This window comes from Phodopus roborovskii, unplaced genomic scaffold, assembly GCF_943737965.1.
Source record: "Phodopus roborovskii unplaced genomic scaffold, PHOROB, whole genome shotgun sequence".
In the NCBI taxonomy this organism is placed as follows: domain Eukaryota; kingdom Metazoa; phylum Chordata; class Mammalia; order Rodentia; family Cricetidae; genus Phodopus; species Phodopus roborovskii.
In genome coordinates this window covers 2,562,051-2,588,592 of record NW_026125648.1, presented here as the reverse complement: position 1 = coordinate 2,588,592, position 26,542 = coordinate 2,562,051, and the positions used below count along the sequence as shown (strand labels likewise).

At 39.9% G+C, this 26,542-nt stretch overlaps 1 protein-coding gene across 3 annotated transcripts in view; it reads left to right on the top strand.

The window, feature by feature from the left end:
* Vsig1 (V-set and immunoglobulin domain containing 1) overlaps positions 1 to 26,542 on the top strand; it is an 84,144-nt gene that overhangs the window by 34,473 nt on the left and 23,129 nt on the right. The window contains exon 1 of one of the 3 annotated variants that reach the window (XM_051178017.1): positions 17,353 to 17,565. The exons of 1 other annotated variant lie outside the window; for it this stretch is intronic. In XM_051178017.1, the coding sequence (XP_051033974.1) occupies positions 17,514 to 17,565 (52 nt within the window). In that variant the 5' untranslated portion in view covers positions 17,353 to 17,513. Of the gene's footprint in view, positions 1 to 17,352; positions 17,566 to 26,542 lie in introns of those variants that run through there. One more of the 3 variants, XM_051178019.1, reaches the window with a different exon arrangement.

The window sequence follows — 26,542 nt, the reverse complement described above, 5'->3', positions numbered from 1 at the left end:
AAAAGCTGGGCTGTGTTTTCCTTTTCCGGTTCTGCTCACATGCTGAGTTTCTTGTTGCAGCATGGAGGCTGCAGATTTTGATTCATTGAAAGAGTTAACTCATTCACTGAAGTCACTGCCTTCCTTTACTTTTTAAGAGTCTTTTTTCAAATGTAATTTTGTTTAATTAACATTTTTGCATTTGCATACTGACCACCCTTTCCCCTTCCTTCTTTCCTCCCATTCCCTCCCCCTCCACTCCCATCTTCCAGGGGCAGGCCTCCCATGGGCTTGAACAAAGCATGGCACCTCGAGTTGAGGCAGGACCAAGCTTCTCCCCTTCATCAAGGTTGAATGAGGCAGCCCAGCAAGGGGAACAGGATCTCAGAAGCCAGTTTAGCGCCAGGGACAGGTCCTGATCCCACAACTAGGAGCCAACAAACAGACCACACTATACAACAATCACAGGCATGCAAGGGGCCTACTTCAGTCCCATGCAGACTCCCTAACTGTTGGTCCAGAGTCCCTGAGTTCCCATGAGCTCAGCTGTCTATGTGGGTTTCTCCTTCATGACCTCCCCCCCCCCCCCCCCCCCGCTCGTACAATCTCTCCTCCCTTTCTTGAGGAGGACTCAGCCCTGTGCTTGCTGTGCATCTCTGTATCTGCTTCAGCATTTCAGTTCTCTTTCTCAATGATCCATTTGTTCACCCTTCCCCTGAATACACACATCCCCAAGTTCAAACCCCAGATATTCCCCTTCACCCACAGCCCAAGTCCAGTCATTCCAGTGCTCCCCTCTTCCTCCCTCTGCTCCCCAGGTGCCCTCATTCCCTTCCCCTGTGGCCACAGAGCAAGGCTGAGCTGTGAAGGGAGAAAAGGATTCAGGAAATAAAATTAATGGAGGAGGTGGTGGTATAAGAGCTGGAAGACAGAGGCAGGAACCTTTAAGAATGAGACAAAGCTACAAGCATGTTCTTTATGTCAGGCATTCATGGTGTCCTGAGTAATAGTGTGGGCTTTAAGTACAAAGGTTCAAGTACCTAGTCTTAGCACTTCCGGCCCATACCAGAGTTAGTCATAAGCCATACGTAATAGGATCAGTGCAGAGGGTTGAGTGGAGCCTCTGGCAACCTGGAGAGCAAAAATGCTGTTGAACAGAAACAACTACTGAGGTGCTGGCAGATACAGCCCTGGGGGGCCTGGCTGTGTGCTACTGAAGCATTGTGAGAAAAGTTTGTGTCAATAATTCAAACACTTGGGAAGTGTTTCCTAGAGCCTTAGCCTTAGGGGTATGTGGGGGGGGGGGAGGAGAGAGTGAGGTAGTAAGGGAGGGAGGGAGAGAGAGAATGTGAGAACTTATGTGCTTCAATTGGGTGCATATATGCCATGGCGCCTTTGTCTGTCCTTGGCATTTGAGCCTTTGTACTTCGAAGTACAAAGTTACTGTTACTTAGGAAATGACAAATGATGCCTGGCACAAAGATGGTACTTTACGAAACTGAAAACTGAATATACTTGTGCTTTCCTCTTTCCAGAAGGTGCTTCTCCTCATGTCTCTTGGAAAATCCTGTCCTGTTCTTATACCCACCTCCTCAAAGAAGTCTTCCCTCGTTTCCTGCTCCCCCATTTTCAGGCTGTGGCTTGTTTTGTGGCTACAGTTCGAGGAGGCCAGGGCAAGAGAACTGTCGTGCAGAGGAATGTTGGGTGGGGAGAGCACTGGCAATGGCCTGGGAACATCTCATGAGCACTCTACCCGCTACCTGGTTGTGAGAATGCTGGGTTTACAGATGTCTGCTTCAGCGCCTTCTTTGTGTGGGCTCTGGAGATCCAAACTCTGGGTTTCAGATGTCTGCTTCAGCGCCTTCTTTGTGTGGGCTCTGGAGATCCAAACTCTGGGTTTACAGATGTCTGCTTCAGCGCCTTCTTTGTGTGGGCTCTGGAGATCCAAACTCGGGCCAGCGTACTTGATTGGCAAGTGCCACTGAGCTCTCTCCCCAGCCAAGCCCCTGATTCACCAAAACAACAACAAAAAAGAGGTCCCATGGGATAGCCCCAGTTATGTCAGCTATTAAAATGCCAGCCATTACATTCAGAGGGAAAAAAATTATAGGCCTAGCTGCACACATCTTTAGGCCAGATCCCTGCCAGTTTGATGTTTTGGCAATCAGTCTTAAAAGCTTAACTCTCTTCGGTAGTCTCCCTCATCCAAGGTTTAATTGTCTACATTTCAAATCTCTGCAGTCAGCCATGTTCCAAAAGTGATTACATAACAATTCTAAAAGTTGACAACTCATATGTTTTAAGTGATTTTGTTACTTTATGTTGTTATATTTTATTAGTTATTATTCTTAATCTCTTACTGTGTACATAAATGCTATAATTTAGTGTGGTGTAATTTACATAGGAAACTTATAAAATATGTACTTTTATTTGTGTATATGTGTCTGTGGGAGTGCATGTCACATGCGTGTGTGGTTGCTCATAGATCCCAGATAGGACATCAGGTCCCCTGGAGCTGGAGTTAGAGGCACTTGTGAGCCACCTTATATGGATGCTGGAAACCAGACTCAGGTCCTCTGGAAGAGCTCTTAATTGCTGAGCCAACTCTCTGCCCCCATAAATTAAACTTCAGCATAGATAGATCTGTAGGGAAAGAACATAGTGTATATAAGTGTATTATTTATACTTTACATTACATCTCTGTGACAAAACATGTGGGAAAAGCAGCTTAATTTTGACTCAGTTTCAAAGATGTCAACCAGCTATTTTCATTGCTTTGGGTCTAAGGCAAAGCTGACTACTACCCAGCAGCAAGAGAACCTAGCAGAGGTTGCTTATCTTGTGACAACCAGGCAACAGAAATCAAATAAATTTAAAATTTCTATCAGTAAGAACACATACACATGCACACACACACACACACACACACACACACACACACACACACACACACACAGAGAGAGGTAGAGGATGAGGGATGAGGGTTGAGGTTTATCTTTGCAGAGCACATCCTCAATGTCATACTTCCTCTGAATAGACATGACCTCTTGATTGTTACCACTTCCTAATAATGCCACCAAATTACAAATCTACCTAAAGATGGACTCATTGCTTCAGGCAGAGGCCTTATGAGGGTGTCCACTTTCTGTGATTGGACCATTCAGCTTGAGACCAAGATTCTTTGGAGCGATACTACACATCCAGAAAATAGCAATGGACACTTTCAGTGCTTTCAGGGTATCCACTGGAGGCCTCTAGACAATAGCCCACACGGAAAAGAGGGAGCTTAACTACACTTAGCATAGCAGGCAATGGTCTCAAAGTCTGGCCTTTTCTTGGTCACCAGCCTTCATTCCGCCTACATCCTTTCTTCCTATTACTTTGTGGCCTAATACAATTGAAGCTGTTGGGCATACCACCCTCCATATTCTTACACATGTTGCACCCTTCTGTTACAACTGTTATGCTACACAGTTCACTTCTGTGTTCTTTCTTTCTTCATGGGCCATCTCTCCTTTGAAAAGTTTCCACCAGTTCCTCCTGTGTTTCTGAAAAGCCATCTAGTGTTTATGATACTGTTTTGTCATTTCCTGTCTACTCATTTTTTTTTTACACTACACTGAGTGGATAACCAGCCTGAGTCATAAGAGCATGTAAGAAATACTTGCTTGAAAAATGAACAAATATGTTATCTGCTATATGCAAATATGCACCAAGAAAAATACAGAATTATTCCCTTCTCTAGCAACTCATACATTTATTCAGAAACAATTTTGAAGAACCTGTGGTGTGCCGTGGGCTATTCTTGTGGTGGGGGTGGGGGTTGGGGGTACAGGACGGATCATACTAGAAAACTTCTGGGCTCTCCTTGCAGCAGTAAGATTCTCAGCACAGTATGTATTGTAATGTAAAATGGCAATGAAACCTATAAGGTGAAACGGTTGTGAATAGGAAGGTAGGGTTTGCACTTGAAGTTTCAGAGGGAAGCTGGGACAGGATCTTTGAAACACGTAGCCCTTAAACAAAGGCTTGAGGGAAGGCAAGGGCCACAGCAAACTGATAGCTGAGGGAGGGCATATCTGGTGGCAGGAACAGCAAGTCCAAAGGCCCTCAGATGAGCGCATGTTAACCGTGTTTGAGGAATAGCAAAGAGGCCAGAGTGATTATAGAAAAGAGAAAAGGCTAGAGTGGTTGAGAGAAGAGCCAAAAGAGAAACTGAAGGATCAGACCACGTTACCATCAGCCTACCCAACCACCACTGAACACAAAGCCTAGGCAAAGAACGGGGGTAAGGAATGTTTGACTTGCTAGAATGTGTGCTGGCAGCTCCAGGGAGATATGCACAGGCCCAAACAGCCTTTCCTAACAGATAAATGTTTCCCTTAGAAGTCTCCTTACCCAGAATCCCTCAACAGGCGCTCAGATGTAAGTACCACAGCAGAGCTGGAACTGTTTGCCTTGGGAGGACTATGAGCTGGTGGACAGTGGCCAAAGTTCTTCCCTGCTGCTCAGGCCTGGGAACGGGCTATGTTACCTCCACCCAGTTGGAAAGGGCTCCAGGCCTGTTATTCATCTGATATGCTGCTATATATATATAAAAGAAGCCTCAAGTTTCCCCATGTCTACCCCTACCTCTCTCTCAATAAATCCCACCAATAGTGAGGAGACCCAGGTTCTACTTCCCCAGCTTTGCCTCTGCAACAAGCTGCGAGCCTCGCGACCTGAGCTTCCATGTTCCAGTGCTATCAGGCCTCTCCTCAGGCTGCCCCACCTGTGGCTAAGCAAAGCAGAACAGATCTGGGCTTCAAGGAGAAAAGAACTCGTCTTTTCTCCTAAACTTCTCCCTCCCCGGCTTCTCCTGCATGTCCTGACATTCCTATTGGTCATGTCTGACAAATTGGGGTGGGAGGCTGTCTAGGGGTAACCCCTATGAGCCAGCAGGGCTGCAGACCTGTCGTCTTGCCTCAGCCATCCACCTAGAAAGCAGGAAGGAGTGTATCTTCCTGGAAGGTGGGGGACACAGACTCTGAGACTGTTGGAGTTCCTCAGGAGAGCCTCAAGTGGACTCCCCCTCAAGATCAGTCAGGAGAGGAAGCACGCTGCCTGGGAAAATGTTTTAGCAGATGGTTGTTCTAAAGAGAAACTTGCTCGATCTAGCAGTGTGCTCTGGAATAAGCAACTGTGCAAAAGATTCCTGAGCTGTGGGTATTTCAGGCCTTGAGGCCCAGTTTAATCCACTAAATGAGCATATGGAGGAGGACACAATTTGTCAGGACCTGACAACTCAGAAGAAAGCCACCTGTTCTTACTTGGCTGATCTGGGCTCTGGGCTTCCTCCTGCCTTGCTGCTGCAAAGCACTGTGGGACACATAAGTGCATCTCATCCGAAGTTCTAAGCAGAGCAGAAAGACACAACATTGGCATGGAGTAGGCTTTTGCAATTGGGGTGCTTGTGTAACCCAGTAGCCCGGAACCTAGAGTCAGAGACATACCTCTGTCAAGGGAGGAGGACAAAACTTTCTTTTCCATTCTTAAGAATTAAAACAGCCTGTGAATTTAGCCAGGCCCAGGGTACAGGCTCCGATAGCCTCCTTTGTGAACCCTCTTTGTAAATATTGAAGTGTAGTAGGAACCAGGATGTTCCCTTTACTTTACACCGTGAGTCATAGGAAGTGGTACGGGCAGAAGCACCAAGAGCTTGTGCGATCTGTGGGAGCCATGCGCGTCTCATCTAAAGGTAGCGGCTACTAGTCAGCTAGACTCCGTATTTCGACCCACCTGGATGCCACATTTATGTATTGTTTATTTGTTTTCAGACAAAGGTCTCTTTGTGCATTTGTGCGTGCGCATGCATGTGTGTATGAATGTGTGTCGAGTGATAGGGTTTCATGGGTCACAGGCTAGCCTTGCACTTGCTATGGGGCCAAGGATGACCTTGAACTTAGGGTCTCCCTGCCTATACCTCCATGTGCCACCATACCCAATTTATACATGATTTGTAAGTTGTTACAAAGCTTTTGAAAAGGCCGTATGGAAATACTATACTGTGGGAGAATTTTTAAATATATGCAATAAAAAGAATTTAAATGTAGTCACCCCATAGCAGGAAAATAGTATCCATAATTGACCCCACAGGCTAACAAGTAAAGAGCTAAGAGCCAGGAATGACTTATCCTTTTTGGAATTGTTGGCCACTGAGATCCCATAGACTTCCAACCACACAATACACCACATAACTTGTGCCATAGAACATGGAGAAATCAAACTTGTACTCATGTGGAAGCTTCCTCTCTACTGGCTAGCTTTCCATAGTGCTAAGAATGTACTGGTCAAACTTATCAGCAATGAACCCTGTGAGTTGCAGTAAGCACTAGCTTGGCGGGATATCCCACTGGTGCAGTAGTGACGCAAATGTCATGAGAGTAACAGTTACTCTTTGATTGGACTTAAGGCCTGCTCCACAAGATGAAATCTACAACATACACCATGATCAGAGCCAAGGGCCTATGATGAGACAGATAAAACACTAGGAAGAACCTATTACTACTATTTTTTTTTTTCCTGCTAAATGGGCATATGTTAATCTGGCTCCTAATGACTTACTGCTATACCCATATATTAGTTCATCTCTCAGCCCTCATCAGAGACATTTCTTTTGGCAATTGATAGCAATTAATACGGAGACCCACAGCGGATCACAGTGCAAAGAATAATGAAGAATGCTGAGCCCTAAACGGACATTTCTATCACATACCTCCTCCAAGGCTCAGGAACCGTCATAGAAGTGGAAATGGCAAGACTGTGAAAGGCAGAGGCAGTGGATCACTACCAGGAAATAGTTTTCCATACACAAAGTGGCAATTACATGCATTCACATTGGCAATGAGAGCACACACAAGGCCTGAGCAAGCTCACGCCAGACGAAAATCCCTGGTGTAGAGTGGGGAGGTGGGCTCAACGTCTCCCCTCTAGATGAGGCAATTGGTAGCTGTTGGGAGAGGGGGACCTTGCTTTATTTAAAGGTGTGGCCCCTCATATTTTCCTCCCTCCAGTGGATGGCCACACACTCAGTAGTACATGGGCAGGACAAATTGGGCTCAATGTACTTACAACAGTAAGGGCACAAAGTTGGGAAAGTAACAAAGAGAAGGAGGATCTGGGAGGAATTGGGGGAGGGGTGAACACATCAGATTCGCAAAGAATTAATAAAAATTCGCGCTTGAAAGATTCTTCCTTTAAATATTTTATTAAATTACTCAATTTCTTACATGTAGACCACACATTCTGGTTCCACTTAGCCCTCCACCGTCTCTCTCCCTTCTCTCACTCCCACAAGCTTTTCTTCCCTTCCTTACTTGCCATTACACCTCTTTCATACCTTGTTGTTTTATTTTTGTTTTTACTTTGTGGCCCCCTGCCTGGATTTAACTGGGGACTTATATTAAGTGAGATAACCCAGGCCCAGAAAATCTACACTATTTTTTTTTTTTTTTGAGATTAATTTGAAAATTTAGCCTAAATATAATGGGCTTCCTCGTGGCATCTTCCTGACTCTGTGACTCTGTGTCATTATACTTTCTTTTCATCCATTCCCCTCCCCCATTGTTCCCCTGCGACCCCTCCCCCACTTCAACTGCTTCCCTTCCTTCCTCTCAGTGTGTCCTCCTGCTTTCTTATACTTTTATGCTGTTATCCACACAGAAAAGATATTTATAAGAAATATTAAAATTTCTCACATTTCTGTGTTGGTAATTCATTGCATTTATAATTTTACACAGCCATATTGATAGCACCTCGTGCCTGTAGACACTATCCTAAGCATTTTGCAAACAATAACCTCTTTTATAATTCTTATGAAGTAGGCCTTATTACATCTTATTTTGAGGATTAAGAAAATCAAGGCAAAAGATGTTAAGTAAGTTGCTCATGGCCCTTCAATTGGTGACAGAACTTGTATAGATTCTGTGCACTCTGTCCCCTTATTTTTTGTGCTGCTGCCTCATTAGAACAAACCAAACATAGAAAAAAAAAATGCATATCCAAAATTCAATTAGAGTCAAAGGGGAGTTAGCTCAGTGCATAATTTCTTGTTTTGCCAGCCCTAGGACCTGAATTCAATCCCTGGAACCCATGGGTTTTAGTTTAGGGTCACTATTGCTGTGGTGAAACACCATGACCAAAAAGCAAGTTGGGGATGGAAGAGTTTGTTTCAGCTTACTGTTCCATATAAGTTCATAATCAAAAGCAGTGAGGATAAGGACTCAAGAAAGACAGGAACCTGGAGGCAGGAGCCAATGATACAACGGCCATGGAGGGGTGCTGCTTACTGGCACGTTCAACGTGGCTTACTCAGCCTGCTTTCTGTCTTATTATTATTATTACCGCTGTTGTGGCACATGCCTTTAATCCCAACACTTCGGGAGGCAGAGGTAGGTGGATCTCTGTGAGTTGGAGTCCAGCCTGGTCTACAGAGTGAGTTCTCTAAAGCAATACAGAGAAACCCTGTCTCGAAAAACCAAAAGAGAGAGAGAGAGAGAGAGAGGAGATTTTTTTTTCATACAGTGTATCCTGATTACAGTGTCCCCTCCCTCTACTTGTTCCAGTTCCTCCCCACTCCCGTCCCATTAGAAAAGAACAGGCTGCTAAGAGATAAAGATAACAAAACATAACAAAATATAGCAAGATAAAGCAGAAAAAAAAAAGTCACGTAGAAGTTGGACAAGACAAACCAACAGAAGAAAAAGAACCCCAACAGAAGGCATGAGAATCAGAGACCCACTCATTCACACAGTCAGAAGTCCTATAAAATTAGTAAACTAAAAGCTATAATACACACAGAGGACCTGGTACAGAGCTGTGTAGGCCCTGCGCCGGCTGCTTCAGTCTCTGTGACTGCATGTGAGCTTTGCTTAGGTGATTTAGAGGGCCTTGTTCTCCTGGTGTGCTCCATCCCCTCTGGTTCCCACACTCATTCTGCCTCCTCTTCCACAGGGTTCCCTGAGCTCCGAGTTGAAGGCAACCCCAGCCTGTTTTCTTGTAGACTCCAGGACCACCAGCCCAGAAATGACAGCATCCACAATGGGCACCCACTAATTAAGAAAAATCCGATTTAATGTGTATTTACAATAATGTGAACTTTGTAAATTAAAGTAATTCCCAAACGTTAAGAAAATATAAGAAAAAAAGAAAATGCCATAGAAAATAACTCATCTTATGGAGACATTTTGTTAATTGAGGTTCCTTTCTCTCAGATGACTTTGGCTTGTGTCATTGACATAAACCAATCCAGCACCACCACATAAAAATTTTAAAAAATACAGAGACAGGCCAATCTCTGAGACTCCCTGACCGCCAAGTTAGCCTAGTGGGCACATTCCAGACAAGTGAAAACCCCTGTCTCAATATAAATAAACAAAAGGTGCTTAGTGGGGCTGGGCATTGGTAGCACACACCTTTAATCCCAGCACTGGGGAGGCAGAGGCGGAGGCAGGTAGATCTCTGTGAGTTCGAGGCCAGCCTGGTCTACAGAGCAAGTTCCAGGACAGGCTCCAAAGCTATAGAGAAACCCTGTCTCAGAAAAAAAATGAAAAAAAATAAGAAAAAGGTGCTTAGTGCCCATGGAATTGTATCTAAGGTTGTCCGATGGCTTCCACATGCAATGGCACATTTGTGCACACAGACAGACACACACAACACACACACATACACACACACACACACACACACACACACACACACACACACACACACACAAACCTAAAAACCCTGAACGCATAACTAGCATAACCAACATTCAACATATCAACCAACCAACGAACACACCCAGCCTTTTGTTGATTGTCTTTCCTTTGAAGTAAATTAAATGGAATCCACCAACTTGGCTATTTTCTGCTGCTTTTGCTGTATACTTTGTGAGCTTCTTCATGCCTGTCCCACCTTTTTTTTTTTTTTTTTTTTTTTTTTTTGACTTTTGATATATTCAATCCTGGTTTTTTTTCCCCTCCTGGGACTTTTGTTTTTGTTTGTTTGTTTGTTTTTGTTTTTGGAGACAGGATTTTTCTGTGTAGCCTTGGCTGTCCTAGAACTAGCTCTGTAGACCAGGCCTTGAACTCACAGAGATCTTCCTGTCTCTGCCTCCCGAGTGCTGGGATTAAAGACATACACTACCACTTTGTGGCTTTTCTGGGACTTTTACATAACTGATTTTATCTCTTTGCCTATTATTCCTGCCCTCTGAAATGCTACAGCTCTATCTCTTCATCATCCATTATAAATCTTCATCTTCAAAGCTGCTCTGATCTGACTATTGCATATTGCACATGTATCAAAATAGCACATGGTACTTCATAAATATGTACAGCTACTAAGTGTCAGTCAGTTAAATAGTATCCTGTTAACATCCTCACAGAATCCCTATATCCTGCCAGATAGACTTTCATGGAATTTATGCAACAATGATAGTTAGGTATCACTAGCATCTCTTGATACAGGCCACATTACCCTTTTTGTACTTATTGTTATCCGTGTCACCTAATGAAGCCTATCACAACCCTATATTGCTTAGTATTAACCTCTGCTGTGTGTATTTGTCTTGTCTTCTTGACAAGAATGTAAGCTCGGGAAGCGGGGACTGGATGTTGACTAAATTTTTTCCTGTTTCTTTCTGGGTACCAAGAGCTCTTAGAACATAATGGGGAAAAGCATGAGCTTTGGATCAGTCACAGCTAGGCCTAAGTCCTTGTTATACCAATGGCAAGCTCTTTGACCACTGTTTTTAAAATATTTAACCAGATCGCTAACTGTCATCTAGCGAGCTGCTATCACTGGATAGCCTGTAATATATCTCAGATACCCTTAACCAACTTGTACAGTTGTGAAGTGTTTCAATGTTTTCGTTTCAGTCCCAGCATCTTCAACTTTTAAGATTCTTTTCAATCAGGCCTGGCATTTTCAGAAAGTATTGGATGTAACTGGTTAAAACATCAGAGCCCTACACTTGTAAGTTAGAATGTGATTCTTCATAGTTTGACTTCTAAATGGAAACAAGGAGGGGGTGTTTAGGATGTCCTTCTGTTAAATATGGATAAGTGTATGCACGTCTGTGTTATTCACAGGGTTCTGTGCATCTCCTCATATGTGTGATATTTTTTCCCAAAGCTGAATTTATGGTATGTGTTTGTACAGTGCGTCAATACAAATTACTTAGGAGTAGGCTTCCCCAAACACTTTAATGTACACAATCAGTTGAGTCACACTATCGGTTAACATAGAGTTCCTGGTACTAACCCTTTCCAGCCTCTCTACTATCGCTAGGTAAGCAATCTCAGACTACTCAATGGAAGCTGACTCATTCTTACTGTTAAAACATGATTTGCTAATGAACTTTCTGCATAGTTCTTCCCTTTAGGACAGGAAACAAATAGTTCCCAAATTCAACTGAACAAGAACCTTCATGACTGGTTTCAAATATACACCCAAAATGCCCCTGCTTCATACTACAAATAAGCATTTTTAGGAGCTTCTGGAAGGTTCTCAGTCAAATACCTACACTGTACACTTGAAAACTGCAAGTACATATTAGGTTCATTGCTGATAGGAATTACAGGCCTTGTGCGTGTGCACAGCAGGTCAAGGGTTACTCTCCTCGTGTAACAACGTCACTAAATTCAGTTGAGAGTTTGATTTGTTGGAGTTCTTACCCTGAAACTTCCAACTTTGTTGTTGATAAAACCATAAAAATTACATGGCACTTCCTTTAATATACTGCATATACTACATAACATGCCTAAGACAAAGTTTAATTTATGAATTAAGTTCAGTAAAAAATTGAAAGAAACAATTTAATTAGAATATAATGAAAGCTATTTAATGAGAGTGTTTTTTTTTTAATTTCTAGAATTTAGTATTTGGTAGTTTTGGGGGATGGTTGAACCGAAGTAACTAAAATCATGGGGAAAAAATAACATAGATGATGGGAGACTAATGTGTGTTGGAATAAATCAAAAGTTCCAGGATGATGGGAAGTCTGGTGAGAAGTCAAAATAGGAAGTTGTGTAAACAGGTTGTAGTCCAGCACTCAGAAGACCCTCAGGTGCAGATGTGTCATTGAAAGTTTGAGACGAGTCTGGTCTACACAGTGAGTCCCATGTCAGCTAGGGCTCTATAGCAGAACACTGTCTTTTAGTCTTTTAGAACAGTGAGTAAAAATGCACACCTTGCAGGGGAAACCCAAACAATTTAGTGGAGACCAGAAGATAATAAAGGAATTTTCTCTGTTCATATCTGAGAGGAAATATTTGTATGGAGTGTGAGCCACCAGAAGGAATGTTCGAAAAAGTGGGAACTTGCCTTGTGGGCTGGTGACTCGCTAAGGAGAGCGGTGTGGCTGATGCAGAGTAGGAGGAAGGAAAGTGTGGTAGATGAGGTCATAGAGGTGATAGAATTCGTGAGACATAGATTTCAGTGTCTTTGAAATACTCCAGTTTTTTTTTTTTTAACTTTAAAAGAATTTAATATTATGTTTTATTTAATCCAAAGGATTCCAGGTACTATTTCAACATATAATATGATATGTGTGCTTTACTGCAACCACATCTCAATTCAAACTAGCCACTTTAAAGAACATTTGAGGATGGTTCTCAGCAATAACCTTGGGCCTCCGAATGAACACACACATATGTCACATATACACCTGCACACATGATAAATGGGAAAAGATAAATTCCTAGTCACCTCACAAGAGTTCAGAATCCATAGCTCTGAGAGAAACAGAGAGACCACTCGAATTGATTTTAGCTTGGAGTCTATTATACTCCAACAGCAACCTAGAACATGCAGACCAAGGTGCAGAAGTACACATGAAAGCATAAGGCAGTATCACATTTTAACTGTGATAACAGTGTAAATTAAAGAAACATTTTCATTGCTAGCAAGGCTTTGAGAAAACATACACTCTTTCACATTGTTCTTTGTTGTTGTTTGGTTTTTCAAGACAGTTTCTCTGTGTAATTTTGTTGACCAAGCTGGACTTGAACTCACATAAATCTGCCTGCCTATGCCTCCTGAGTGCTGGAATTAAAGGACTGTACCACTACCGCCCTGCTTATTCTTTCACATTTTTGGTAGAGATTTACATTAATGAACAAGTTTGCAGTCTACCAAAAACTTAATTACCAGTGTACTTTCATTTAGCAATACTTAACTAGGAACCCAATCTACAGAGACAATTATAAAAGCTGTAGGGTCTCAACTGACAAAAATAATCATATGAATGACGAAATCTAAGCAAAAGATGTTCCTTGCACCACCATTGTTCATAGTCATAAAACATGGAAATGATTTATTTTATTATTAATCTTTATGGATATAGAAGAAAGTATAGTATGTAGTCTTCAAAACAAATAGGGCAGATCTGTAGATCTAATTGGACATAAAGACAAAGACAATAAAAATGCTTTTTATCCAGGAAAATCAATTTATAGAATAACATGCATAACATGATTGATCTTATGTTAAAATCATCGTGTTTCTCTTGAAATGATTTTGTTTCTAGGTTTTGCTTGCTTGTTTGTTCGAGAGAGGGTCTTAAACTCTTGCCTAAATGGACCTTGAGCTCACAGAAATCTTTTCATGTCAGCTTCCCATGCGCAGGGATTACAGGCTTGAGCTACCACAATCAGGTTCATTGTGTGTTTCTGCATGCAATTACACAGGAAAAGATCTGAGAGACATGCAAACAGCCTATTGCTTGTGAGGATGAGGATGAAACTGAACATGTGTGTGAAGGACTAGTGGTGGGATTTTCTTTTGTACACCTTTTTCTTTTTTGAAATTCCATTGCATTCTAAATTAATTACTTCTATAATGTTTAAAATGAGGGAGTGATCCACTGCCACACATTTCTGAAAGTTCCCAAGGAAAAACTCTGAAGGCAGTAGCATATTTGTTACAATATAATCAGTATGCCACTGTGCAGTCTGATGGGAACACCCTCTTATAGGCGCTGTGTGGCCTTGGGAAAAACACAACGTTTCTGAGCTTCAGTTTTCTCACATAGAAAATGGAGATAATACCTGCCCTACTTATTTTATCTCTAGTCATGGGGATAAAATGGAAACGCCTTTTAAAAATTATAAAGCCCTTTAAAAATGTGAAGACTACTATTTCACGTGCCAGTTAATGGCCTACTTCTTTTGAGCAGTGGTCAAACAACATAAAAATTCAGTTTCAAGTAGAGAATTTGCATGATTTCCTAGAGTTTAATGGAACTCTTAGGTTTCATATAGTGGCAGAATAGATATTTGACTTGAATGTTTCAGAGTGTTTTGTGTAAAATATCCTGATATGGACAGGTTTTGGCAAAACCCTCAAAGTGTTTACTGTACTAATCTTAGAGCCAACTACTTGAGTCATGTTGCATTAATCAACAATGGTTTCCATGCTCAGTGTCTAGTACTCTTCTGTGGGTAGGAGGTTAGATGGCCAGGTTTGTCTGGGTTAGTCTCACTTTGCACTCTCCATCTGTAATTGCAAATAATGCTCTTTTCAGTCCCCCAAAGTTTCCTAGTTATAATGATCAATGTCTTAGGATTTCTGTTGCTGTGACAACACAAGATAACCAAACACAAAGAGAGGAAAGTGTCTTTTGGCTCACATAGTCCAGGTCACAGTCCACTGGAGGAAGCCAAAGCAGGAAATCAAGGCAGGACCTGAAGCAGAAGCCATGGAGAAATGCTGCTTAGTGCTTTGCTTCCCCTGGCTTGCTAGGTTTGTTTTCGTATACACCTCAGGACCACGGTGGTCTGGTCACCCCCAAACACACACACATCAATCATTGATCAAGAAAGTGTCATGTAGACTTGTCTACAGACCAATTATGGAGGGATTTTCTCAGTTGAGATTCCCGTTTCCCAGATATGTCCAATTTTTGTCAAGTTGTTAAATTCCAACCAGGCAATCAGTTATATTGACACTCTCCTATGGTCACATATAGAACACAGGAGGAAGCATAGAAAGCCCCTGGTTGAAAACCAACATACCAAAAAAGAAGACTAGGTTATGAATTTGAGAGGGAGTGGAAGAGAGAATGGAAAGGATATAAATACAGTACTCATATACAGAAATTCTCAACACAAACAGAAAATTCTGAATCTAAACAAGCTCTCTTTCTCCATGCCGCGTCTATATCAATGGGAATGCCAATGACTTAAGTAAAAACAGTGGACCTTTCGGAGACTTGATGGTCTTAGAAGCCAAGGCTTAACCAGGACTCAGAAGAACTGGTGAAGGCCTCTAGAGAGCCACCCTATGAGTTTTCCTCTGGTGCAGAGATTCCCTTACACTTTTTCTTCTTGTCACATTGATCAGTTCTCCTGATCAGAAATTTATTTAGAGGACAGAAGCAATTGATCATAGTGGGAAAAGTTTGCAAATTGTTCATGAATAGCATTGTTCTCTTCCTGCCTTACACCCGGGATTTTCTTTTATAGAAGGGAATGTTTCCTGGAGGAATACAAATAGAAAGGAAAAAAAATGGAGTATGAGATATCTGTGGAGTGAATTCTCCCTTAATGACAACATAAGAACTCAGGGTACTGTGGAGGTAGGCTCAGAAAGGAAAGGAGGCCTCAGGGATATGCAATACTTATTTGCAGAAAAATGTCTGGTGCACAATTCCTGCCGTGAAGGAGAAAACATGCCTTTGTCTGCTATCTGCTATTTCTTCTCTTTCTCCCCATTCTCTGTTGCCTAGTACCTGGAATTATGCTGGTTCTCAAGTAAGGTCTGCACAGGTCTGGGAATATGACTCATTATATTGCTTTTGCAGGAGTATGGATTATTGGGTACATTTTGGAACACACTTGTAAGTTATGACCATCCTGTATAAGGACTGACATTTCTCCCTGGAGGGGCTCACTCTCCCTCAAAGGACTCACAGACATTGAATTTAGGTGAGACTGTTAAAAAGAAACTACAGGGGAGCAATTGAGTATCAGCTCTCAAATACTGATTGCCTTCAAACAAAATGTGAATTTATGACATGGCTGTCCAAGAGAAGGCTGGCATGTACATTTACAAAGTCTGAGAATACACTTAGACATCAAAATGAGGGAATGGAAAATTCAGAGGAATGGAAGTCCTTAAGGTTTGGCATCAGACATGGGTGTGGATAGGGAAAGTCTGGAAGGAGGAGTTAGGACCAATAGGCGTGAAATGGTTTTTTGAACAGGGAGGAATTCACTTGGCTAAAGAAAGATGGAAGTAAAGTAGTTTTTTTAAAATTAAAGTTCATAAAAACCTATCATTTGAAATGAATGCTTTTCATCTGACTAAGCACTCTGAGCAATAAATATTTGCAGCATTTAATGTGGCTAAAGTTCAGATGTAATAAGGACCAGATCATGAAAAGCTGGAAATTCAGATGAAGGACTCTAGGCTTGCTGGCAGTCCATGAGAGTGTCTTATTAGAATTAGAACATTAGCCTGAGACTGGTACACGGGCTGAAGGAGAAAAAAAGCGCAAATAAGCATTCAGGAGGCTGGTGCTATAGGCTAGATCACAATTGAAGCAGCAGGTTGGAGAAGGGACAAGTCTGAGATTCACTGTAGAGATGGTAGCAGAAGGACTGGCAGAGGCCCTTAGGTTTCCCAGAGTAAGCATGAGAGGAACTCTATCTGAAATACATGCTTACATTGTTCCATGCTCTCCTAGTGAACCTCTGATTTCTAAAGAAACCCTGTAGCATCTCTAAAGTAACTTAATTCTGCAAAAATAACATTTATTGATCACTTGCTTTGCACATTAGGTTAGTGAATGTTATAGTGTTTCTAGCTTAGGAAACGTGAGATTGGAATTTTACTTCCAGTTTTGAGAGCATACTATTGGTCCTTCAAAAAAGTGATGTGCCTAGAGTTTGTTCCCATAGGAATAAATAGGTTTTTACTTCATAGTCCCCGGGCCCTTCCTCTGAACCTCAAATCCCCAGGAAAGTCTTGTCACCAATTTACTAACCTAGTTCATGAAAAGTGCTTAATGGATCAATGCTCTAAGACTTCGTGGAACTATGAGAAATTAATTAGCCTTGTCAAATGTTATTTGCATAAGTCCTCTTCCAACTGCATCTTCATGGAACTATTTGAAATTAGTTAGCCTTGTCAAATTTTATTTGCATACGTTCTCTTCCAACTATGTCTTCTCTCCTCCAAGTACAAGTTTTTATTAAGGTTGATTTTAAACAATGCGACCTAAGAGAATCTGTACAAAGAGCTGGAAGAATCTAAAGCCATGAGTTTATTATTAACACAGTAGCAAATATATCAAGGGAACACACCCGGGGAAAAGTGTTTCAAATAAACACAGATCTGCTGGGAGAGAGGTCTGTACCCAATAAGCAAGCTGGAAGAGGCCTATTTGCTTGGTGATGCCCAGCAGATAAGCCAGGCAAACCTCGGTGTGATTGAAGAAGCCAGTTTGAAACTCAGCCTTGTTCAGGCAGACTCCTGACTGGCACCTGCTGCTCCAAGCGATTCTCAGCATGATGATATTCGCATTTTGGAAGGTCTTTCTGATCTTCAACTGCCTTGCAGGTAAGGAATAGATCTTCCAACCAAGAGCAACTGGAAGTTGATTTTCTCTTTAGATTAAAATTGCAATTTTTTACAAAAATCTTCCTCTACCAGACTTCCAAGAGATTGTGATTAGTGTGCTGGTTGTTTTCAGCACTCTTATTTAGCAATTATGTTCTGTGATGATGATTATTGGGGGGTCAGTTGATGATAAAATTGACTTAGCTTCTGAAGTGAGTTTCCCAGTTTCTTTATTTTCCCATTTTTAAAAGTTTAGTTTGAAAAGGGAACAGATGAATTTGCTCAGAAAATCAAAATTTGTGTTTAAAGATAAGATTTCTCTTTTAATTTAGTGTTCCCCCTAAGGTCACCGTGATTCGCTCACTTTGCCACAGAAAGCAGAGCCGGAACTCAAGACTGCATGAGCGTATTTGTGGAGGGACAAGAGAGAGACCAGTGGAGTGCCCAGTTAGCGACAATTGCCTACAAAGTGTGGTTTCCGAGTTGTAGGAAAGTATTACAGAAATACACGATCGAGTTATCATGTAACAGTATGGTTGATTTTAGGGAGTTGAGCAGAACAACATCACTTTCACAGCCTCAAATTCCAGGGTTTGTTAAGCTCAGAAGTAATTAATTTGGAAAGTCCCTTGGCTGAGTTTTTAAAGCTAGTGTCATGTATATTTTGAATCTGTTCTGATGGTAAGTTAAGTTTATGTAGCTACAATAATATTGTTTATCAAACAAGGGAGCTCTTTTTAAGTCATGAGTAATGTTAGGCTGTCATTAGCCTGCAATTTTATGAGTATATTTAATGAAACAAAACCATGCTCAGGATAAAACATGAGAAAAGTCAAAATATACAAACCAAGATAATAATAATTTAAAAGAAGATGATATAATAATCATGGTTACTTCTTGGTTATGTGATTAAAGATTTTGATTTCATTTCTCTGAAGATTTATGAAACTTAATTCTAATACTGTCTTGTGGTGAGTAGTAAATTTCAAATATCCATTATTAAATGTTTAAACAAAGATGTTATATGAAGACAAAAGTCACCAGAAAGCAATTTTGAATTTGTTTCATGATCTGTCCTGATCATAGAGCTGGAAGTATCTTACTTAGTTAATTTACCTTAGAATTATGATTCAGTTTAATAAGTGAGGAAAATCTCTGTCATTTCCTTCAATTGTTAGCTAGTTGGGTCATACCATAGGTTTTCTGTACCAACCCTCTATGGGCCCACCTTTAGTCAACATAATTCTTTATGTAAAGCCTTACCCTATTCTATATATGACATAGGGTCATAACAGGTATCCAAATGACTTTTATTATAAATATATACATAAATGTAATTTTAGTGATGATAAAAATAATGGATATCGACTATATTTGAGAATATGGGAATTTATTAATAAAATATAATCTTACCACTCAGAATTGAGTAAATTATCTATTTTTTTTATAAGAGTGGATATTACATTCAAATGTGGCCTTTGCCTTGTACCTCCTTTTCTATTATTTTAACAATAATTTAGCATGATGTTGGGCTCTTGATTGTAACTTTCAGTAGATGACCCAACCAGACTAAGCCATAAATACCTGGGGATTTTTTCTTAAATAATGATGTGATTTTGTTGTTGTTTGACATATGCTGTATATTTATGCATGTATAGGTGACACAAAGCAAAATCTTATAGCACAGCAGGTGGCATAAAAATGGAGTATGGTATACTATCACGTGCTGAAGTCACATGAATATGGAAGGCATACAAAGGAAGATACATTCACAGAAATCCAAGTCACATCATTGACCCTGAGCCATCAGTCGATAGTATGGCTGCAGGATAACTAATAATGTCTCTATAAAAGTTCAGTTTGATGCTCAACTTGTATTTGTTTCATAAAAGACTATTTTTGTATCAACCATATTGCATGGAACCTAGTGAACATGGTGAAAGAGTAATTCACCACCCTCAAATCCAAACATCTGGAAATGATTTTCATATTCACATTTAAAATCAAATTTCTGCACAGCTAATCAGAAAGATGTTATTTTAATCAGAATACTCTCAGTGATGTCTGAGGTTTTACTTTAATTTCCATTTCAGCAAAACTAATTTTAGTTAAAGCTTTCTTGTACAAAAATTGATGCATATCATTTGAGCTCCTTGTGATATGTTCATATTTTTCCCCTGTTGGAAAGATACGTCACTCTTGCTTTCATTTAATAGAGGTATGTATTTGAAAGAAGTAATACATTTGAATGTTTTGAAGTCAAACACAGAAATTATATGCTCATTTGGTTATATTATTTCATAACTAAAAGATGAAACAACTTTACATAGACAGGGATAGAAATGAGATCACTTGAATTCACCTAGTAATACAGACAATTGGGCAGTATTTTTGCTGTGGCACAGCAGTAGTCTAATAATCTTCCAAATAAGCAAGGACCTTGCCCACATTGTAGGCATTAAACGAATGAATAACCATCACCAAAATAGAGCACATTTAAACTCTTTAGAATGTTGATTAATTTAAGCATATGCATCTTGAGTTATTTTCCTTAGATGATAAGTACTTATTTTTAGAAGCAGTCAGGTTCATTTCAACTGCATATGCAGTTTTGCTTTGTTTATTAATTCATTCAAGTTAATGAGGAAGGTTGTAAGCCAGAGTTTTGTTTAAACGTTTAGTCCCTTATTTATTCACAGTTCGGGTAATGTATTTGTTATTTTCTCAATTTTAAATATTATAAATGTAATACCAAGAAAGAAATCTTTTTCTCCAGAAATTCACAAACCTGCCTCCTGGTTAGTACTATATTTTCTCTGTTCATTATCTGCATGTGACTATCTAAATCTAAATTAATTCAAGTTAAGTAAAATTATAACATGACCTCATCGGTTTTACTAGCCACATTCCATGTGAGTAGTGACTGCTTAATTAGATAGGGTGCAGGCAGAACATTTCCATGCCCACCACCATCCTCATCATCATCACAGAAAGTTCTGCTGGACAGTGATGAGCTAGAGGGTGGTCTTAGAGGATTAAATAAAATGTAGTAATAGAATGTTTTCTTTCTTTTCTTTTTAAACTATACAGGTCTTTATTTCCAACCACACTTCCCAATCCGTACATATAAGGCTGTTTACAGAAGTGGTTTATTCTATGTACAAGACAGAAAATACAGATGATAAGTACTTATCCAGGCTAGTAAAGTACATTTGTGGGACTATTCAAAGAGACATAAGAACCAGCTGAAAGAATGGCTAAATGCCAAAAACTGAGAAATTAAAGTGAATGAGTTAATAATGCTTAGATTATAGCTAAAATTAGAAACTAAATGCCCTTGAACCCATAGTGATATTATTCCTGAATAGGGCAAAATTAATGATAATGGAAATCACTTTGATATTCTGGGTTAAGAAGCTATCATTTTGGTATGTATTTTTGTCTTATCCTATAATATCAAAAATGATTTGGGCAGTTGTTACTATCATTGCAGTTATTTGAATGCTCTGCTCCATTAGCTAATGCCACTCTATTCAACTAATCCCATTTTAAGGCTAATGAAAATTCTTACTATACTTAATTTTATGCTTTTCAATATACTATTGATGTTAAAGAATAAGTGGTGTGTACATTTCCTCTAAACTCTGTGCTGTGTTCTGTAAGTTAGTGTGATGCATTAAAAAATAGATAAAATATTGATGAGTGTTTCACAAAGCAATGAAATATCAAATTTCCTTAAACAGATGAATTGAACAGTGGTACTATGAAGGAAGTATTTTATAAAGTTTTTATATCTATTTATTTGTTTTATGAGCATGAATGTTTTACCTACATGACTGTATGTGTGCCATGTATATTTTTGGTGCCTATAGATGTCAGAAGAGGGAGTCAGATTTTTCGGAATGATAGGGATGGTTGTGAATTAGCATGTGGGTGCTTGAAAAGATAACAGACCCTCTTCAAGAGAAAACTGAACCTAAAGAAAGGTCTAGAGACCTATAAGACCGCCAACTAACAATTTGAGCAACCTTGGAAAGGCTACCATAAATGCCCTTCCTGGATAGTGAGATCAACAGCTAACTTATCCACCATCATGGAGCCCTCATCTAGTACCTGTTGGAAACAGAAGCAAACACCCATAACTAAAGACGGAGTAGAACTAGAATCCAGATGCGATGCAGAGGGAGGGAACAAGACCAGTTTGGAGAAACACATAGAGACAGCTGACCTGAACAAGGAGGAGCTAACGGGCCCCAGACTGATAGCTGGGAATCCAGCATGGGACTGACTCAGGCCCCCCTGAATATGGGTCTCAGCTAGAAGGACTAAGCAGTCTAAGGGACCTCAGAGAGTGGAAACAGGATGTATTCCTTGTGTACAAAAGGACCTTGCAGACACATCCCCCATGGAGGGATACTTCCTTAACCTAGAGAGAGAAGTCCTAGTCCCTACTTCAAATGACTTGACAGATTTACATGACCCCACCTGGATGGCATTGCCCTACATGTGGAATTGGGGTGGGGGGAATGGGAGGGGAGGTTGGTCAGGATGCATGTGAGGGGGCAGAGAGGATAAGAGGGAGGGAGAGGGAACTGATCGACATGTAAAATAAAAAATAATTAAATTAAAAAAAAGAATAACAAATGCTCTAAACCACTGACCTATCATTCCCACCCTCATGAAGAAAGACTTAAGAATATTCTTGGTTCCCTAATTAAAACATAAGAAAAATCCATTTCTGAAGGCTCATCAGAAGTGTCAGTATAAGTATCTATTTTTTTTTAGACTCTTGTTTTTCCATGTTTTATCTTTCTATCATCAGATTTCATTGGGATACTCCTGAATCATCTTCTCCATTTATATTACTATCGTTGAAAGGCAATGCTTTTGATGGAACCCTTTAGAACTTGACTTGTCTCTTCTGGGATCTTACCCCTCTTCTGTACATATTTCTTCACACCTTTTAAGAGCCAATTCCTGCAAACAAGACTATCCATAGGTTCTCAGTTTACATTTGGGATTATAAACACTTGCTTCTGTGGTAACGTATGCACATCTTTAGTAGTCATTGGTCTCACCACTGTTTCTTCCCGTAACTTCTTTCCCAATAGAGCTCCTTACATTTCCCACCGGTGTGAAGGGATAAAGGACATGTTTCCTGCCTGTTGCTGTTGTTGGTACCTTGATACCTGAAATAATCCATGATTTTTTTTATCTTAAAAGATAGATCTAATTCCACTTTTGCATTTATTTGGTCTTGTTGTTTAAGAAAGGGTTTCTCTGTGTAACAGTTCTGGCTGTCCTGGAACTCCCTGTGGAGATGAGGCTGGCCTTGCACTCAAAGATCTGACTGCCACTTCCTGCTGAGATAAAAAGTGTGCACCATCACTGCCTGGCTTCGTTCTCTTCTAGACGGGAAAAAGAAGATAAAAGTGTTTCTGTCCCAGGCATGTGGATTAAGTGTCTGTTGTGTGAATGAGTTTCATATTGTCTGGGCAAACTAAGTTATAGACATTATTATGCTCTCTCTTCTCGTTTACTTCTTTACAAACTCAGCATTTTTGACGATCTGTCAAATCCACTTCCACTAAAACATTTTCTGTATTTCATTCAGGCATTTCATTAATTTTTGTAGAGCAGAGAAACCATATACCTGCCTACGGTTCACTTCGTTACAGGGACTTCTGGAGTATGATGTTCTTGAGCAGCCAAGCATGCAATATATTCAAAATGTTAAATGTCACAACCTGTGTGTAAATGATGTGCCTTGCTAAAGTTTGGATTGATGCATGTCAGAGAGATCCAAACCAAACCGAATGAACTCTTTAAGTATCCAGTTCAGGGACAATTTAAACAGTTTCAGAGGGTTGGTCTATTATCATTATGGCAGAAAGCAGCCAATCATGGGATTGGAACAGTAGCTGACAGCGTCACATGTTAATCCACAGGCAATAGGCAGAGAGGACACAAGGCCTGGCATGGACTGAGGATTTTATAATGAAGTTTAGTTGAAAAATTAGAAACTGTTATCAATTCCAGAGCTCTAAGCTCTGATGTTTGTTGTCATTATATTAAGGTTGGCCAGTGCTTGAAAACTATCTCTCCCTCAGAATTTGAGTACTGATTATGGTGCTGTATTTTGGCAGTATGGGAAATAAAATGGTCTGGTGATTTTGGTTTGCCAGTTGTTATTGTGCAGTGTTCTTGTAAATGTCTCACTTTAAAGTTTGAAAAGACTGTCTGGATTCCAATATGTAATTTCTGAGCTTTCTGGACCTCAGATTATTGCAGACATATGTGTCTATTATAAAAACTAGGAACTGTTTGAATCAGATTTGTATTGCTTATGTTATTGAATCTCATTCACTACCACTCTGATCTGTGCTAGAAATGGTTTTCTGTTGCTTTGTTATGTCAGGCAGAGATTGGGACTCTCGTTCACCATAGTCTCTCCAGTATTCAGCACAAAATTGATACTCAACAGATTCAAAGTTCCAGCTAGATGGGAGGTGTCATTTAAAGACATATTGTATATCAAAGTGACCGTAGTTAGTATATTGTATATTTCTTTGTTTAAAAAATGAGATTACAATTTAACTACATTTCTTCCTTCCCTTTCCTCCCTCTAAACCCTCCCATATATGCTGCCCCTCCCTCATTCAAATCCATGGCCTCTTTGTTCATTAATTGTAATTGCATACTATGTATTTCAAAATGGCTAAGAGAATACATTTTAAATTACTTCATTACCAAAAAATGATAAATTGTTAAATGACAGATACTTCAATTAATGATATAATTACTCTGTAATATATCAGAATACCAAGGATACCACACATGAACCCCATGTGTAAGGTACTTTTCAGTTAATTTTAAATTAAGAAACAGAGAAGTCAAATAAGAGTCAGACATTGCTGTCATCTATTTCTCTGATGACTTTTTCTACATTTCTGGTGATCAAAACCAGGTCCTTGTACATTCTAGACAAGCACTCTACCCCTGAGCCATATTTCTCATCCTGAAGACTTTTTTAAAATCTATAACTTCATGCTCAATTTCATTTCCTCTACTTTGAATTGTTTTTTAAGTAAAATTAGACTATTTGTCTTCCCAAGAAACACAAATGGAAATTATAGAACTAAAACCTACAATAATAAAAATAAGAAACATACTGATAGACTCAGTAGTACAGCAGAGATTCCAGAATATAGAATCTGTATCCAGTGAAACTATCTTTCACAAATTAAGGGAAGATAATAATGATAATTTCACTCAAAGGGGGGGATATCACCTAGCTGGCATGCCCTTGAAGAATTGCTAAAGGAATTACTTCTAAAGAAAATGATGAAAGGATTTAAAATCATTATGGAGGCAGAAGTAACAAAAGAAACGGCAGAAATATGAATAAAGGTGTTTGCTTTAACTCATGAGTTCTGTATATCATATGTGATGATTGAAGCAAAAACTCCAGTATTCTCTTATTCCATTATCTTGAACTTGAGACAATGACGTTTAAATGTTGAGATAGTAAGTGGATCTAAATGTAAGTGTAATGTACGCATATCATTAGAGCTAGTAAAATATTGACACCAGTAGATTGTTATGCTTCACATACTTTTAGTGGTTTGTTTAGTCTTTTATTTTGCAGTGCTTGGAATTGAACTCAGAGCCTTGTGCATGTTAGGTATATCACAATGCTTTAAATGATTTCTTGTATAGAGCACACAACCCAACAGTAGCATAATTGACTGAGGTAATATATTGTTTATGATCTAATAAAGCCACTGAAGATCAGAATGCAAAGCTAGCCATAGCCATAGAACCAGAGCCCTTCAATTCCAGGACTCAGTAAACAGAGGCAGTTGGATCTCTGTGAGTTCGAGGCTATCCAGGGCTACATGAGAGTGAAGCAGTCTAAAAGAGAAACAATGCTCATGTCTTTAATACCAGCACTAGAAAAGGTCTTGGATTCTGGCAATTAGTTTCCAGCCATGCTGAAGAAAGGATCCCCCTTCCAGCCTTGGTAAAGGTAAGAGCTACTGGCTTGGCTGCTTTGCTTCTCTGATCTTCAGCTTGAACACCAATATCTGTCTTTGGGTTTTCATTATCCATGCTACAATGGACATTTACCCCCAGCCTACAGAATGTGGACTAAGAGAGACCACATACTTGGCCATAAAACCTAAATTTAAAAATAAGTGAAATCATACAAAGCATGGAATCTCAGTATAAAATTCAGAAGTACAGTGTCTACTTGGCATGCACATGCCTCCTTTTTCCTGTCTTCAACACCCCAAAAAGTTACGGAGGTCCCTCAAAGTGATTTCTCTATGTGCAATATCTCTTCCTATATTTACTGTGTTAAAAACTAAAACAAAAAATTAGAAAAATAAACAATAAATATTCCTTTAGTGACCAGATCAGTGACATTATTACCTGTTATGTAGGTTTGGGTTCACTCCACTATATACTCATAAAAGGATCAAAGTGTATAAGAAAACTGCCGTCTTCAAACTTCTGGGATATAATTTAGATCTCCCAGTAAGCCCCCCACATACAGTGGTCTTAGGTGCAGGACAACCAACTCATCCGGAATTTTCCTAGTTTGGGCCTTGAAAAGCCTTTGCTTCTGACTTACCTAGTTCTTTAAATAAAATGCTCTGTATTCAAGGACCACTGTATCATGGGAAACCTGGGTTGATTGTTCTCCATACTCAAACCTTTTAGTGTCCCTGGGTAAGAAGGTAAGAAGCTGTATATAACATGAGCTATATATGAATTATCAGTCCAGTGTTATTACCTCACCATCACCTGGGTCATAACTTGTGAGGAAATGATGAGTTAGAAAGTCTTCCCTGTGGCTGTTGTCTGCCTCGAGTCGCCTGTATGTTTCATTCTACTCTCTTTGGCGTCCTAAGAGTCTTTAAACAAGATGTTTTGTTTTTTATGATAAAAATGCCATCAGAATGTATGTCCT